Genomic DNA, 15,791 nt, shown 5'->3' with positions numbered 1-15,791 from the left:
AAGCAACCATGACACATTGTTTTTAAAAACTACTAGTTGTAAATGTCCTAAAAGGACTTTCTCCAGAATATAAAATTGCTGTTATATATATTAAGGATCTAGAATATTCTTTTCGAATATCTTAAAAGGAGGTTATAATGTAGTATAGGGTAGTAGTGGCGGAAGAGGGAGAATGAACTCATTGAAGAAAAATACTTACACCTCAACTTCTGTTCCTTATCTCCTTTGACACTGAACTGAGAGACTCCCTCAATGAATTCTGAATAAGAACAGAAAGTGTTTACAAATCAGAAGTTTCTATTTTTTAGGTAGAAAAATACATAACCCCCCACACACAAACTCACATATCCACAAAAGGATGTTTCACTGCTGCAAAGGAAAATAACACTAAGCAGTGTTTTAAACTGGAAATGCCATATTTGAAACTTCAACAAGGATCTATATATATTTTTTTTAAAATCTGAACTTGGAGTTCTCTAAGGTCAAATCAATTTGAACAAAATTTACTATGTAATACTGAGCTTACCACTAAGAGACACACTTCTTTAAGCTATTTCTTTCTTTTTGGAATGTAACTCTAAAAGGGGGGCTCTTAAAAAAAAAAAAATCAAGCCTCATGTCAGGCTCTCTGCTCAGTGGGGAGTCTGCTTCTCCCTCTCCTCTGTGCTCTCTCTCAAGCAAATAAATAAAATCTTTAAAAAAATAAATAAAAACATCATGGCTCACCTGGCTGGCTCAGTAGGTAGCACATGTGACTTACGGTCTTGAGGTTGTTAAGTTTGAGCCCCCACACTGGGTGTAGAGATTACTTAAAAACAAAATTCTTAAAAAAGAAAAGTATTGGGGTAACTGGGTGGCTCAGTTGTTAAGTGTCTGCCTTGGGCTCAGGTCATGTTCCCAGGGTCCTGGGATGGAGCCCCGCATCAGGCTCCCTGCTCAGCGGGAGGCCTGCTTCTCCCTCTCCCACTTCTCCTGCTTGTATTCCCTCTCTCGCTGTCTCTCTGTCAAATAAATAAACAAAACTCTTCTAAAAAAATTATGTGTTGTTTGGGTTTTTTAATTTTTATTTATTTTAAGTAATCTCTACACCCAACATGGGACTTGAACTCATGACACCAAGACCAAGAGTCTCATGCTCTTCCGACTGAGCCAGCCAAGTGCCCTGATTATACACTTTTTTTTGCCAGAACAAAAATAATTTTGAATTTTTGGTTCTAAAATTCAGACCCATTTAAATAAAGTCTTGTGAAAATGATCATTTTTCTTCACTGCCTGCTAAACACTAAGTCATAAAATCAGCTTTAGGTCCCCCTTAGTTTAAAATTCAATTCCTAAAAAAAAAAAAAAATAAAATAAAATAAAATAAAATAAAATTCAATTCCTGGAACGAAAATAACAAAATCTGATGATGACAAATCACAGAATCAAATATAAAATTTTGTACCATGGTAATATTAGCAAAAGCACTATCATTTTACATAAAAACCTAGATTAAAATAATCCTTTGTACAATGCTCACATCCTTATTATTACACCTTAATTTATACTGGTTAGTCTAAGTCTCATTCTTTAAAAAAAGTTTCTAAAAATGCAGTTCTGGGGTGCCTAGGTGGCTCAGTCAGTTAAGCGTCTGCCTTCGGCTCAGGTCATGATCTCCGAGTCCTGGGATGGAGCCCCATGTCGGACTCCCAGCTCAGTGGTGAGCCTGCTTCTCCCTCTCCCTCAGCCACTCCCCCTGTTTGTGCTCTCTCACTCTGTCAAATAAAATCTTTAAAAAATGAAACAGTAAAAGATCTCTTAGTTCATTAAGGTTCATATACCACAGATTTTGAGAATTTAACAATCTATTATATGATCACCAATAAACATTTTTAAAAAACTAAATTTGTCATTTTAATACAGAAAACTAAGATTAGTCATAGATTACATAATTTGTTAAATTAAAAAAACTACTTTCTTACCTTTAAAGTCTACTTCTCCATTTCCATCTGTGTCAAATATATCTATTACTCGCTGTACTAAAGGATTCTGTTGTAACTCAGGCAGAGACATGAACTCTTCCACACTCAAAGAACCCGAATTGTCCAAGTCGAGCTTCTTAAATCTCTTTCCTAGCCTTTTAATTTCATCAGCATCAACTAAAAGCAAACCAAAAGAGGTAGCAAGATTTACAAATGATTTTATGAAAATAATAGGGAAAAAAATCCAGCAGTTAATCAACAGTTTAATTTCTAGTTTAATGAAAAGTTACATAATACTATTGGTTAATTCCTTATAACAGAGAAAGTCATATTTTCATTTGGTTACCTTTTTGTTTGCCTGCCCCTGCCATAACATAAAACTGACTGTATACTGCACCAAGATATTACAGGATTACAATGGTAAGCCGATCATGGAAGTCAGGTGATTCCTACTAGGCAGGCTAAATCTCTATTCCGTACACCAAAGCATCTTTCACTTATCTTTTTAAAGTTTATTTCTAATAGTTCATGGTTTGAACATGGTTCAAAATTCAAGGCCTCCCTCCTATCCCACCCTGTAGACATCCAATTCCCCTCCCAAGGGACAATGTTGCCAGTTTCTTGAATACTTCTTAGCAAGGATGAACGAATCAAACACAAGCCTTCACATTTTTTAACCAAAAGAACCACAGCTAACAAAATTCACTTTTCAGTGCTTTAAAGAAAAACAAGAAGTGTTTGCATTAGTTTATAATTACTCTATAAAAGTTCAGTATCAGGTCTCTTAGCATATACATTCTTGAAAAAGATAATTTTCTTCTAAATTACATTACTGTTTTCATTCCTTTAAGAAATCAGACTAATTCATACAAATAATTTTAATCATTGATAGCAGAAATACAAATATATTAAAAACCGTAACTTCCTAGAAGAAAATCTTTTTAAAAAAAGTAAATCAAATGTTATGCAGCCCAAGAGTATACATGTATTATAGCCCACAATATTAGAGACTGAGACTGCAAACTGTTGTTGAAAATTCAAATATATGGCATTCTCATTAAAAGAACTTAAAAGTTAAAGAATAGATTTTTTAAATATAGAATTATCTTAAAATGGAATAAAAACTATACAAGTACAGACTGTACAACTACCATCTGCTGCTCTGATATGAAGTAGTTCATATGCAATTGGTAAAGGGAGTCGTGTCAATCAGTAGAGCACAGAAATGTCGCTGGTGCAGACGGACTTTTCCTAGTATGTTATGAAGGAAGGGAAAAGGACCAAGTTTTCTCAAAATAAAGACCAAGTCTTGATAAAATAAGAAAATCTTAACAAAAAAAGATGAAAACAAACAAATGCCTTTAGAGAAAACAACAGCAAGTTTAGTGGCTTCAAAAACTTCAAGACTTTCCAACATTGTTATCTGGTGAAAAGTACTGGTAACATGAACAGCTGCAAAAGTACTTCCTCATCTCTCCACCTCCGCCTCTCCCCACCACGGAGCCTCAAAACACAATTAACAAAGGTGACTATACCCTGGCTCATTATTTAATTTTTACAAAATTAGTTTCTGCTGAAGCAGATATCCTCAAGGACCTTGAGGAAAATCCAAAATAGGAAGCACGAGTCCTAGTTTAAGGCTAATAAATGAATTGCTATGGTGCTTAATACAAATGCCAGAGGTTATTTGTGCTAAAATTTTTTTAAGATTTTATTTATTCATTTGAGACACAGAGATAGAGAGAGAGAGCACGAGCAGGGGGAGAGGCAGAGGGAGAAGGAGGAGAGGGAGAAGCAGGCTCCCAGCTGAGTCAGGAGCCTGATGCGGGGCTCTATCCCAGGACCCTGGGATCATGACCTGAGCCGAAGGCAGACACTTCACCATCTGAGCCACCCAGGCACCCCCGTGCTAAAATAAGATCCTAATAGTTTTTCTAAGCACCCTGTTAACAAAGCTGCAAAGTGGTCTATCCAATCCATACTTTCCCCAGACATGCGATTTTTGCAACATCTGAGGTTTGCAAGAATACATACATTTTACTATAACAGAAATGCCTTTCTTAATGATTCATCTAAAACACTGCTTCCAACAGCAAAATACACACCTCATAAACACATCAACTGCAAAGAGCCTTTTAATCCCTCTATTAAAGAGTATTCCTTCTTTAATGAACAGATGTTAAAAGCAAACTGTTCAAATAAACCTTATTTTCTAATTTTCTGTGATGAAACTGGATACCCTTACTCTTGGAGAAAAAAAAAACTTAATTGTAAGTCCCTAAAATGTTTTTATTTATTTACATGTCTCCTGTGCCACCTCAGACCAGAGACCACAACTCTTCATTGTTCTTCTGTACACTGCATATAAAAGGTGCTCAATAAATGTTTTAAATGAGTATTCTAAGAATTTCAGCTTTAAAACTTACTGATCAAAATGCCATCAGAATTTAGAGTAAAATTACTAATCTAATCAGACACCAATTAGCAAACCTTTCAGAACAGTTTCTCCAAGTTCATAAATTTTGCTGAAAACTACTCTCCCCTCTCTACATACCAAGGATGAGTTAACTACTTTTTTCTGGTAATCTTCAGTTTTGCCTTAGTTTACAACCACAAACCAGAAAAGGTGATGAGGAAATTGAACATAATAGATCACTAAAGTACATCACAAGTGCAAAAGGAAAGGCATGTGTCCACCAGCTCTAGAGTGTATCATTAATTGGAAAGAGCAAAGGCCAAAATGTAGCATACTTAACGGACACTTACGATTCCATTTACTAAGGCTGGGACATAAAGTAACAGTTTATCAAGTCACATTATTAAACTGAAACTGAGGTGAAGGATTATTTAAATTGCCTAGAAAACCCCACTAATCCAGAAGACAGCATTCCAGTCTTGACAAATGAATAACAAATATTAAGAATAATAAAGATAAATCATAAGCCATCAAATAAATAGACTTAACACTGCCAACAGTAATCTTTCTAAAAGGCACATTCAGCCAAATTGCTAGCGCTTGTGCTTACAAATTTGTAGTGGCTTCCTAATACAATCAGGATAAAAAATCTAGAGCCCTTGACAATATTTAGCCTCAATTTAAATTTCCATCCTTCTCTTCCCCTATTATCTTTACCTTAGCTACAACGCTCTCGGCACAGTTGTTCAGATAGCATAAAATTCATGCCTCCATTTCCTTATATACCCTCTACTGGAATGTCCTTCCCTGAACTCTCCATTTAGGAGACCCGTATCAGTTTTTCTCTGATTTAAAAAGGGGGGGGGGCGGATACTAACTGTAATCCTGTAGTTATTAAGTATCACTAATTCATTCTCTGGCAAAAGCCCTTAAAGCAACCTTTAAAACCATTTTCTGTCTTTTGCTTTAAATATCTTATGAAATACTATAAAACAGTTGATATCTATTCTGGATGAGTAGTTACAACTTTCCTCAAAGCCAAAGCAATGTGCCAGCGATCCCCCTTTAACAATAATTGGCTTTTTTAAAAGCCCCTGAGGTAAGACCTGGAGGGAGTGAGCTCTATCTAAATCTTCTATTCACCACCATTCTCACACATCCCTTGCAGCCGACACTCACCCTGAGATTCTTTAAGAAACCAGTTTAATTTGAAAGAAGGCATTATCTATTCTCCAGCCACCCATTTATTTCCTCCTTTCTGTCCCTTCCTTCCTGCTTACCCCACAGTGGTAAGACACAAACTACTCAGTATTTACTATCTAGTTGAGGCTAGCTGAACTGGAGGACTCTACCTAATTAATTACAGTATTTTTAAATGGTTAGCCTAGAAGGCAAAGCCATAAATATTTTTTAAAGCCAAGATCGAAGAAAGCTGGTTTTCAAAAACAAATGGCAAAAATAGCTATTTTAGGTGTGGAACAGAGTGATCTGTGTGGTCTTTCCTGTCACCAGAGAAGCAGTTACTCAGCATGTTCACTTGCCAGCACTGCAGAGCAGATGTGCTGCAGGATTAAACGTATGCTCAAGTATGAAATGGCATCGCAGTTCTTGAAATACGGGCATTTACCAGTCTCCTACAAATTAGGCACAGATCTCTGAAAGAGATTAAACCCCTTGTGGTAATACCTCTAAATGTTTCAGATCTGCACTTAGTACAAGTTAAATATTAAAGAACAAATTCCAATTTTGGGTACCAACTTTCATCAAAGATTTTTTCTACTGCTTGGGATCATACTCCCTTAAAACAGATGGACAAGGGGAAAAAAACAAACCTCACCCTCTTGACTCATCTTGTGACTCAGAGATACTCGTTTTCATGTTTTGCCAAGTTAAAACATGTTATTTTTCTACTTTTTGTAAGGATACCTTTGGAAAGACTATCACTTTTAATAGTTGAAAATGCCCACCTATTCAATTTATGTTATACAAAGTACTAAAATAAAGAATCTTATTAAGTGATACATCATTCTCTAAAATTTAAGCAGGACATTAAAAAGTTGGATCTTTTCGTCAGAGTTTATGAAATATGAAGTTATTAATAAGGAACTGATGGACTGCTAACACTGAAAACACCAAATTAAACTGCTGAGACCTTACCCAGATCAATGCACCCTGACTATATTCAGGATAAAAGGTAAAATTGATGAGGGAACAGTAGGCAAGCTGAGGACAAAGCAGAAGCTGATACCCACCCCACCATGGGATATATATATATATATATGACATTCCTCAGGCACTCCTGGCTGCCCTAAAGGAAAAACAAATAGTTAACTTGTAGAGACCACAATCCTGCAAGACCTTGGTCTCCCTCAGTTTACTTACAAAAGCCTTAGCAATAGGTTCCAGAAGGGAATATAAATACAATTAAATGTCTTTATAACCTGCAGCCCACTGACAGATACTTGAAGTGGTCAGAGTGTAATGTTCCTCCAGGAAGTTCCCAACTATCTTAATGTTAATGCCTTATTAGAGGGGTAAACAACCTTAACTTGACAATGGCAAGGCCTCCGGTACTGTGAGTATTCTTTAGCATATGAAAGTTCTTTCAGAAACCTCCCTTTTTCCTTATCTCCCCCAACCCCATAGTATATAATCAGCCACCCCACACCACCCCGGTGCAGCAGCTCTTAACTGCCCACGGGTCCTGTCCCCGTGCGTTAATAAACCACCATTTTAGGGGCACCTGGGTGGCTCAGTCGTTAAGCATCTGCCTTCAGCTCCGGTCATGATCCCAGGATCCTGGGATCGAGCCCCGCATCAGGTTCCCTGCTCAGCAGGAAGCCTGCTTCTCCCTCTCCCATTCCCCCTGCTTGTGTTCCCTCTCTCGCGGTCTCTGTCAAATAAATAAATAAAATCTTAAAAAAAATAAAAATAAACCACCATTTTACACCAAAGATGTCTCAAGAATTCTTTCTTGGTCATCGGCTCTGGACTCCACCCCACTGAACCTCACCTATATTCCAAAACCACATCAAAATCTAGATGGTTACTCATTTTAACAAGTGATTTCAGGAATCTTATTAACACATAAAATAAGAATTTGCTTTTAGAGAGCTCATTTGGCTACAGTTTATTTTTTGCATTGCTTTGTGGCAGGTTTTTTAGTTTTTAATTCCAGTATAGTTAACATAAAGTGTTGTATTAGTTTCAGTTGTACTATATAGTGACTCAACAATCCCATACATCACCCAGTGCCCATCACAAGTGCCCTCCTTAATCCCCATCACCTATTTCCCCCATCCCCCTACCCACCCACCTCACCTCTGGTAACCATCAGTTCTCTAGAGTTAAGTGCCTGTTTCTTGGTTCGGGTCTTTTTTTCCCTTTGCTCGTTCTTAAATTCCACATATGAGTGAAATTGTATGGTATTTGTCTTTCTCTGACTTACTTCTTTTAGCATTATACTCTCTGGTTCCATCCATGTTGCTGAAAATGGCAGTTTCATTCTTTTTATAGCAGAACAGTATTCCGCTGTGTGTGTGTGTATATATATATATATATATATATATACACACACACACACACAATCTCTTTATCCATTCATCTATCAATGGACACTTGGACTCCTTTCATAATTTAGCTATAGCAAATAATGCTGCTATAAACACAGGGGTGCACATATCCCTTTGCTGTTTTTGTATTTTGGGGGTAGGTACCCAGTAGTGCGATTACTGGATTGTAGGGTTATTTTTAACCTTTTGAGGAACGAATCTCCATGTTTTCCCACAGTGCCTGCACCAGTTTGCGTTTCCCCCCAATAGTGCAAGAGGGTTCCTTTTTCTCCACATCCTCATTAAGACTTGTTTCTTGGGTTTTTTATTTTAGCCACTCTGACAGGTGTGGAGTGGTATCTCATTGTAGTTTTGATTTGCATTTCCCTGATGATGAGTGATGTTGAGCATCCTTTCATGTGTCTGTTAGCCATTTGTATGTCTTCTTTGGAGAAATGTCTGTTCATGTGTTCTGCCCATTTTTAATTGGATTATTTGTTTTGGGGGCGTTGAGTTGTATCAGTTCTTTATGTATTCTGGATACTAACCCTTTATCAGATATGTCATTTGTAAGTATCTTCTCCCATTCTGTAGATTGCCTTTTAGTTTTGATTATTTCCTTTGGTATGCAGAAGCTTTTTATTTTGATGAAGTCCCAAGAGTTTATTTTTGCTTTTGTTTCCCTTGCCTCAGAAGACTTATCTAGAAAAATGTTGCTACAGCTAATGTCAGAGAAATTACTGCCTGTGCATTCTCTTCTAGAACATTTATGGTTTCAGGTCTCACATTTAGGTCTTTAATCCATTTTGAATTTATTTTTATATGTATGGTTTAAGAAAGTGGTCTAGTTTCATTCTTGCACATGTGGCTGTCAAATTTTCCCAACAACATATATTGAAGACAGCTACAGTAAATTTTAATAAATACTGTCAACTGGACATATTAGTACTAGAGTAATATAATACTAAGAGATAGAAAGTTGCATATTCATTCATCACTCTCTCAGATAAAGAAACACAACCATGTCCCTTCATATTTTTTCTCATTTAGAAAAAATGAATAAAAGAGATTCCAAAATAGTATTATATAATAGAGACATCTCGGTCTCTAGCTGCTAAAGCATTATTATTATTACTACATACACCCTAAGCTGCTACTCCACTGTCAGGGTTAAAAGAAAAACTTTGAAGTCTAAGCTCTTTTAGGTGATTCTGAGATTTCTCAAAATGAAAAGAAATAAGCAGAATGGTAGAAAATTAACTTTCCATGAACTTTAGCCAATTCCCAATAATTGTGTAGTAGTCAACAGAAACAAGACTATTCCTCCCTAAGGAAACTCTTTTAAATAGCCAATTTATAAATAACTTACTACTAGTCTACTAATCATGTAAGAACAAAAACAAAGTCTTTTCAAATCCTTCTAGCAGTAATAATATTTTGAAAGAAACCTAAATGTAATGTGGGATCCTGTTTAGAATCCTGGAAAAGAAAACTTTTCAGATGTCACCAGTTTTTTCACTAAAATATGCAGTTTAATAGTATTGTACCAATGTTAATTTCTTGATTTTGGTAACTGTACTATGGTTTAGTGAGACATTAACATTAGAGGAAGCTAGATGAGAGATACCTGGGAACTCTAGTATTTGAGACCTTTTTATAACCTTTTTTAAATAATTTCTCCTTAAGTCTCCTCTAATTTGTGACAACTCTTAACTCTTCCCTTGTCTTCCACGATATTGAAACTTTTAATCCAGTATTTTGTAAAATGTCCCTCAGCTTGAGCTTGTTGATATTTTCTCATGATTAGGATGAATTTGGGCATTTGGGGCAAGAATACCATAGAAATGATGATGTGTCCCTATCAGCACATTGTTATCAAAGGATTCACAAGGTCAATGTGTTTTTGCTAGTGATGTTAACTTTGATCACTTGGCCAGCGTGGTGTCTGTCAGATTTCTCCACTATAAATCTACTACCTTTCCCTCTGTATTAAAAAATATCAGGGAATCGGGGAAAGGGAGCGCCCCCCACCGCAATACTTTGAGACTATGCATATATCCTATTTCTCCTAAAACTGTGACCTAATTTTAGCATCCATAGGTGAATCTTGTGTGCAAGATTTTATTACTATGGTATCTGCTTAATAATGATTTTCTTTTCCCCTCTTTCTTCCTACATTAATTGAAATGTTCCTATTTAAGAAAAAATTTAAAACTGTCCCTTCTCCCCATTTCTTTCTTTATTCAATTATTCATATCACAGCATGGATTCACAGATATTTATTTTATTCTACAGGTTAAAATCCAATAATATTCATTACTTGTTAATCAAAGTTTTCCAGCTTTGTTTAGGTACTTACTACCTCAGGTTGGCTCCTGTATGACCTATCAACAATCCCTATTTTGAGTACCTCCTTAATTTCTGGCACCATAAGATATTCCAGCCTCATCCTGACTATACATGATGTTTCCAAGAAGAGATTCCTCAATCTATTTTGTATGGCAGAATATTTAGAACTATATCATAGAATGAAAACTATTAGGAAAGATTACTGTAATAAGGAATCTCTCTCTCAGAAATATTCTGGAAAGAGCCATCGGGCATGACAAAACTACTTATGAAGAAACATGTACTGAATTACTCTCATAAAGACTATCACAAGAATAAAGCACTATAGTTTTATCAATACAAGGTATTGGGTAGTTTCTCAACATAAAGTTTGATTTTAAAGTCTCTTGTAAAATGTATCTCCTACAAAGGTAATGAGTAATGTATTTTCATGTTACCCCAAATAAGATGCAAAAACCACCAGAGGGCGCAGTAGAGATGGTCACAGATAAAACCTTCATAAGCAGTTCCCCAAAAAACCCCCAAATTCTGTACTGACCTTGTGTATAGACAAGAAGTTTAATATTTATATTCTGCAAGGAACTGTTTGACAACAAAAAAAGAACCCTACCAATATCATTAGAGAAATGAAAAAGTATTTTATGAAGTATGAACACAAGTCACACTAATTTGTGCTGTCTTTTCTTACAAAGAAAAACTGTCATCCACTTAAAAGGTCTAGATTTTAGGGTTATATCATAATTTTCTAATGCAAGAGGCAACATGCACTTTTGGTGTTTCTAGATTATAATTTTTATATAATTTAAAAATGAAGTAGGGGCACATGGGTGGCTCAGTTGGTTAGGCATCTGCCTTTGGCTCAGGTCATGATCCTGGGGTCCTGGGATCAAGTCCCACATTGGGCACCCTGCTTAGCAGGGAGTCTGCTTCTCCTTCTCCCTCTGACCCTCCCCCCTGCTTATGCTCTCGCTCACTCTCTCTCTAATGAATAAAAAATCTTTTAAAAAAAACGAATTGTCAAATATGTGAAAGCTAGACATCAGTACCAAGAATTACCGAGTTGTAAAATGCTATTAAGAAATTTTAAGCCAATTTTGAGAAATAACTGACATTCCAAAAGTATATTATTAAATACATAGTTCTATAGGTTTTGACAAATGTATACACCTATGTAAGTAAGCATCACTACAATCAAGATAAAAGCACATTTCCATCATCCCAAAATGTTCCCCTGAGCCCTTCTGCAGTCAAATCACATCCCCTACCACCAATTGCAGGTAACCGCTGTTCTGCTTTCTGTAACTAATTATGTCTAGAATTTCATATAAATGGGATTATACAGGATGTACTCTTGTATCTATCTTCTTTTTCTCATCTAGTTCTTTTACATTAATTCAAACTGTCTCATATGTCACTAGTTTGTTCCTTTTTATTGCAGAATAGTATAGTCCACTGTATGGATATACACATTTTTTTTAAGGCATTCATGGGTTACTAGACATACCTGCTATTTCCTGTTTGGGCCTATTAGGAATAAAGCTGCTAAGAATATTCACAAATTCTTTTTGTAAACAAATGTTTTCCTGGACTTGCTATGTCACACGGGGTAAGCATATATTCAACTTTCAGAAACCATCAAAAAGTTTTCCAGAGCGGTGTACCATTTTACACTCTCATCATCAATGTAGGAGAACTCCAGAACTTGTCAACATGTGGTACTGTCAGTCTTTTTAAGTTTAGTCATTCTAGTGGGTAGTACCGCTATGTAGTTTTAATCTGCACTTCTCTGAGGACTAGTGATCTTGAGCATCTTTTTCATGTGATTATTGTCAATTCATCTATCTTCGTTTGTGAAGTGACTGTTCAAATCTTTTACCCTTTTAAAAACTGGGTTGTCTGAAAGAGTTGTGAAATTCTGTCTGTATACTGACTGATGCAAGTCCTCTGTCAGGCATAGGTATTTCAAGTATTTTCTCCCAGTCTGTAAGCTGCCTTTCCATAGGTGTCTTTTAAAGACCAAAAATGTGGGGCACCTGAGTGGTTCAGTTGGTTGAGCATCTGTCTCTTGATTTTGGCTCAGGTCATGATTGGGGTCATCAGATTGGGCCCTGCGTTGGGCTCCACACTCAGTGCAGAGTCTGCTTTGAGACTTTCTCTCTCTCTCCCTCTCATGCTGCCCCTCCCCAGCCCCATACTCAATAAATAAAATCTTAAACAGCAAAAATGTTTTATTTTGATGAAATCCATTTTTTCTTTTACGATTCATGTTTTATGTGTACTAAAAATCTTTGTCTATCCTGGTTGTGAAGATTTTCTCCTATAAGTTTTCTTCTAGAAGTTCCATAGTTCTAGCTTTTATGTTTAAATCTATGACCCATGTAATTTTTTGTATATGGTATAAGTAAGGGTAGAGGCAAATTTTTATTCCATATAGAAATATAATTATATTTTGTTGAGAAGTATCCCTTACAATGGTATCTTTGACGCATTTGTGAAAAATCAACTCTACAGGGGGACCTGGGTGGCTCAGTCAGTTGAGCATCCAACTCTTGATTTTGGCTCAGGTCATGATCTCAGGGTTGTGAGATAAAGCCCTGTGTCAGGTTCTATACTCAGCACAGTCTGCTTGAGATTCTCTCTCCCTCTACCCCTCCCGCTCATGCTCTCTTAAATAAATAACTCAATCTTTTTAAAAAATCAACTATACAAATCAGTATGTTGTACACCTTAAATTTATACAATGTTATATTGTTACATTGACACAATGTCAACTATATTTCAATTAAATAAAAATTAGAAACCAATCAAATTATATATTTACCAGCGAAGCTACACGTATGTATGTATGTATGTACGTATTTATATGGATCTATACCCTCTACTCTGTTCCACTGATTTGTCTATCTTACACCAATACCAGTCTTATGTTTTATAGTAAATCTTTAAATCAGGGAGCATTGTCCTCATACTTTGTTGTTCTTTTTCAAAATTGTTCTGGCTCTTCTAAGACCTGTACATTCCATATGGAATTAACAATTAGTTTGGTAATTTTTACAAAAAGCCTGCTGAGAATTTGCTAAGGATTGACTTGCATCTGTAAAATCAGTCTGAGTAGAACTGATGCCTTAACAGTATCAAGTCTTCCAATCCATGAATGTGGTTATTTCTCTTCATTTATTGAGGTCTTTTTAAGTTTCTCTTAGTAATGTTTTATAGTTATGCATACAAATCTTACATATATTAGGTTAAATTTTTACATGAATAGCTCATGTTTTTTATTTTTTGTAAATGGTATTTCTGTCAATTTCATTTTAATTATTATGACTATATAAAACTTCCACTGATTTTTGCATTTGCATACTGTCCTTGTATCCTGCAATATTGCCAAAATCACTTATTTCTAGTAACTCAAGATTTGCTATATACACAATGACATCATCTGAAAATAAAGACTATTTTTTACTCCTTCCTTCCTAATCTGCACGTATTTTATTTCTTTTTCTGGACTTAATGTATTGACCAGGACTTCTAGTACAATTTTGAGTACATTTGGTCAAAGTGAAAAACTATGCCTTTTTCCCAGTCTTAGGTGGGAAGCATTCAGGCTTTCATCATTAAGTATGATGTTAACTATAGGTTTTTTTTATAGATGCTTTATCAAAGCTAGAAAGTTCCTTTCTATTCCTGATTTGCTAAGAGTATTTACCACTGAACCCTGTCAAAGATCTGGCTACATCTATTGATAAAATCATGGTTTTTTTCTTATTCTGTCCACATAGTGAATTATATTGTTTTTTATTTAAAAATCATACTCTGAGGATAAATTCCACTTGGTCATGTTTTATTGTCCTTTTTACATATTGCTGGATTTGATTTACAAATATTTAAAGATTTTTGCATTACATTCATGGCGAATGTTGGTCTATAGTTTTCTATAATGTCTCTGATACTGCCAATGGTGTAATGCTAGCTTCTATTTTCTGAAGGAATCTAGATTATGATTTTTTTTTCATTAAATGTTTGCTAGAATTTACCAGTAAAGCCATGTGGCTTGGGTTTCTTTGTGGAAAGATTTTTTTTTTTTTTAAGATTTTATTTATTTATTTATTTAACAGAGAGAGAGAGATCGCAAGAGCAGGAACACAAGCAGGGGGAGTGGGAGAGGGAGAAGCATGCTTCCTGCCAAGCAGGGAGCCCAATGTGGGACTTGATCCCAGGACCTGGGTATCATGACCTGAGCTGAAAGCAGACACCTTACAACTGAGCCACCAAGGCTCCCTGGGGAAAGATTTTTAAATAAGAATGCAGGTTCATTAACAGATACAATTCTATTAAGATTTTCTACTACTTTTGTGTCAGTTTTAAGGTTTTTGTTTTTGCAGAAATTTTTCCATTTATTCTAAGGTGTAGAATTTATTGGCATAAAATTCTTCATAATATTCCCTTATTATCTTTTAACATCTGTAGGGTCTGTAATGATTTCAGTTCTTTTGTTACTGATATTGGTAATTGTGTTTTCTTTTTTCTAGAATGTTCCTTCAAAATGTGAATGCTGTATGTTCCACTGACTTCTTCCTACCTTATATAAAAGGCATAGCCAAAAATGATCCATCACACCAGAACTCACTCAGGAAAATGAATGTTGTCCAAAAACGTCAAAATAAGCTGCACAGTTGCAGTAATCTTAAAATTCTTTCTTAAAATTGTTTTCAGAGCTAATGAGCTTCAGAAGAAAATTTGTCATAGAAAAGCTGTGTAATGCAATTTGTTCAAAGAAACCTTGGAGATGAAAAACTCAAGATGAGGAAGCAGACCCAGAGAGTTAAGTAACTTGCTCAATGCTATAAAGCTTGATGGCAAAGCTGAGTGACAGGATTTCTTAAAATACTTTCTGATCTAATTTCTCTTCCTATGTTAGTTCCATGTGAACAGTTAGTACAGAAGCTTAGGCTAAGAGATATTAGACACTGCTGTTCCTCAACCTGCATTTTCGGCCTAAGTGTGGAGGAAAGGGAATATAAGAATGTTCTCACTCCAGACAGATAAAAATCAAACCATATAATTCTGAGAGGCTCTCCAACTTATACATTACTGGTTTTCCTACTGAAGGTGTTTGTATTGATGTTGTTTTTCTCCTTTTGGTTTATCTACATTGTGGTTCTAATCAAAATAGGCAATAAGCTACTGAAAAAGCACATATTTATAAGATATATTTATAAGATCATAAAAACACGAGTTTTCTGTTATTAATAACCATGGCTTAAAAGTCACACCTTTTTTTTTTTAAACCTAAGCATACACTGTGTAGGTCAGTAGTATATCTTACTCAAAAGATACAGCTCTTAAAGATTTCCATTGTTTTGTAAGTCAAATCCAACCCCAACCCATTACACATCATATTCTCCAGGTTTTCCTCTTATTTTTATCTGTTCCTATGTTCTGTTGCATTTAAACACTTAGTTGCACTTTAGTTTTGTACAACTCCCCATCCCAAACTCCCCCCAAAATATGGTA

At 35.6% G+C, this 15,791-nt stretch overlaps 1 protein-coding gene across 1 annotated transcript in view; it reads right to left on the bottom strand.

Annotated features, from left to right (window-relative positions):
- PPP3R1 (protein phosphatase 3 regulatory subunit B, alpha) overlaps nucleotides 1–15,791 on the bottom strand; it is a 71,621-nt gene that overhangs the window by 14,081 nt on the left and 41,749 nt on the right. Inside the window, exons 3-4 of the mRNA XM_032410824.1 lie at nucleotides 1,962–2,138; nucleotides 200–259 (exon numbers count right to left, since the gene is read on the bottom strand). Coding sequence (XP_032266715.1) covers nucleotides 200–259; nucleotides 1,962–2,138 — 237 coding nt within the window. The remainder of the gene's footprint in view (nucleotides 1–199; nucleotides 260–1,961; nucleotides 2,139–15,791) is intronic.

Source organism: Phoca vitulina, unplaced genomic scaffold, assembly GCF_004348235.1.
Source record: "Phoca vitulina isolate PV1807 unplaced genomic scaffold, GSC_HSeal_1.0 scaffold12, whole genome shotgun sequence".
Lineage (NCBI taxonomy): Eukaryota > Metazoa > Chordata > Mammalia > Carnivora > Phocidae > Phoca > Phoca vitulina.
Note: the sequence above shows the minus strand (reverse complement) of the source record. Positions and strands in the feature narration are given on the sequence as shown.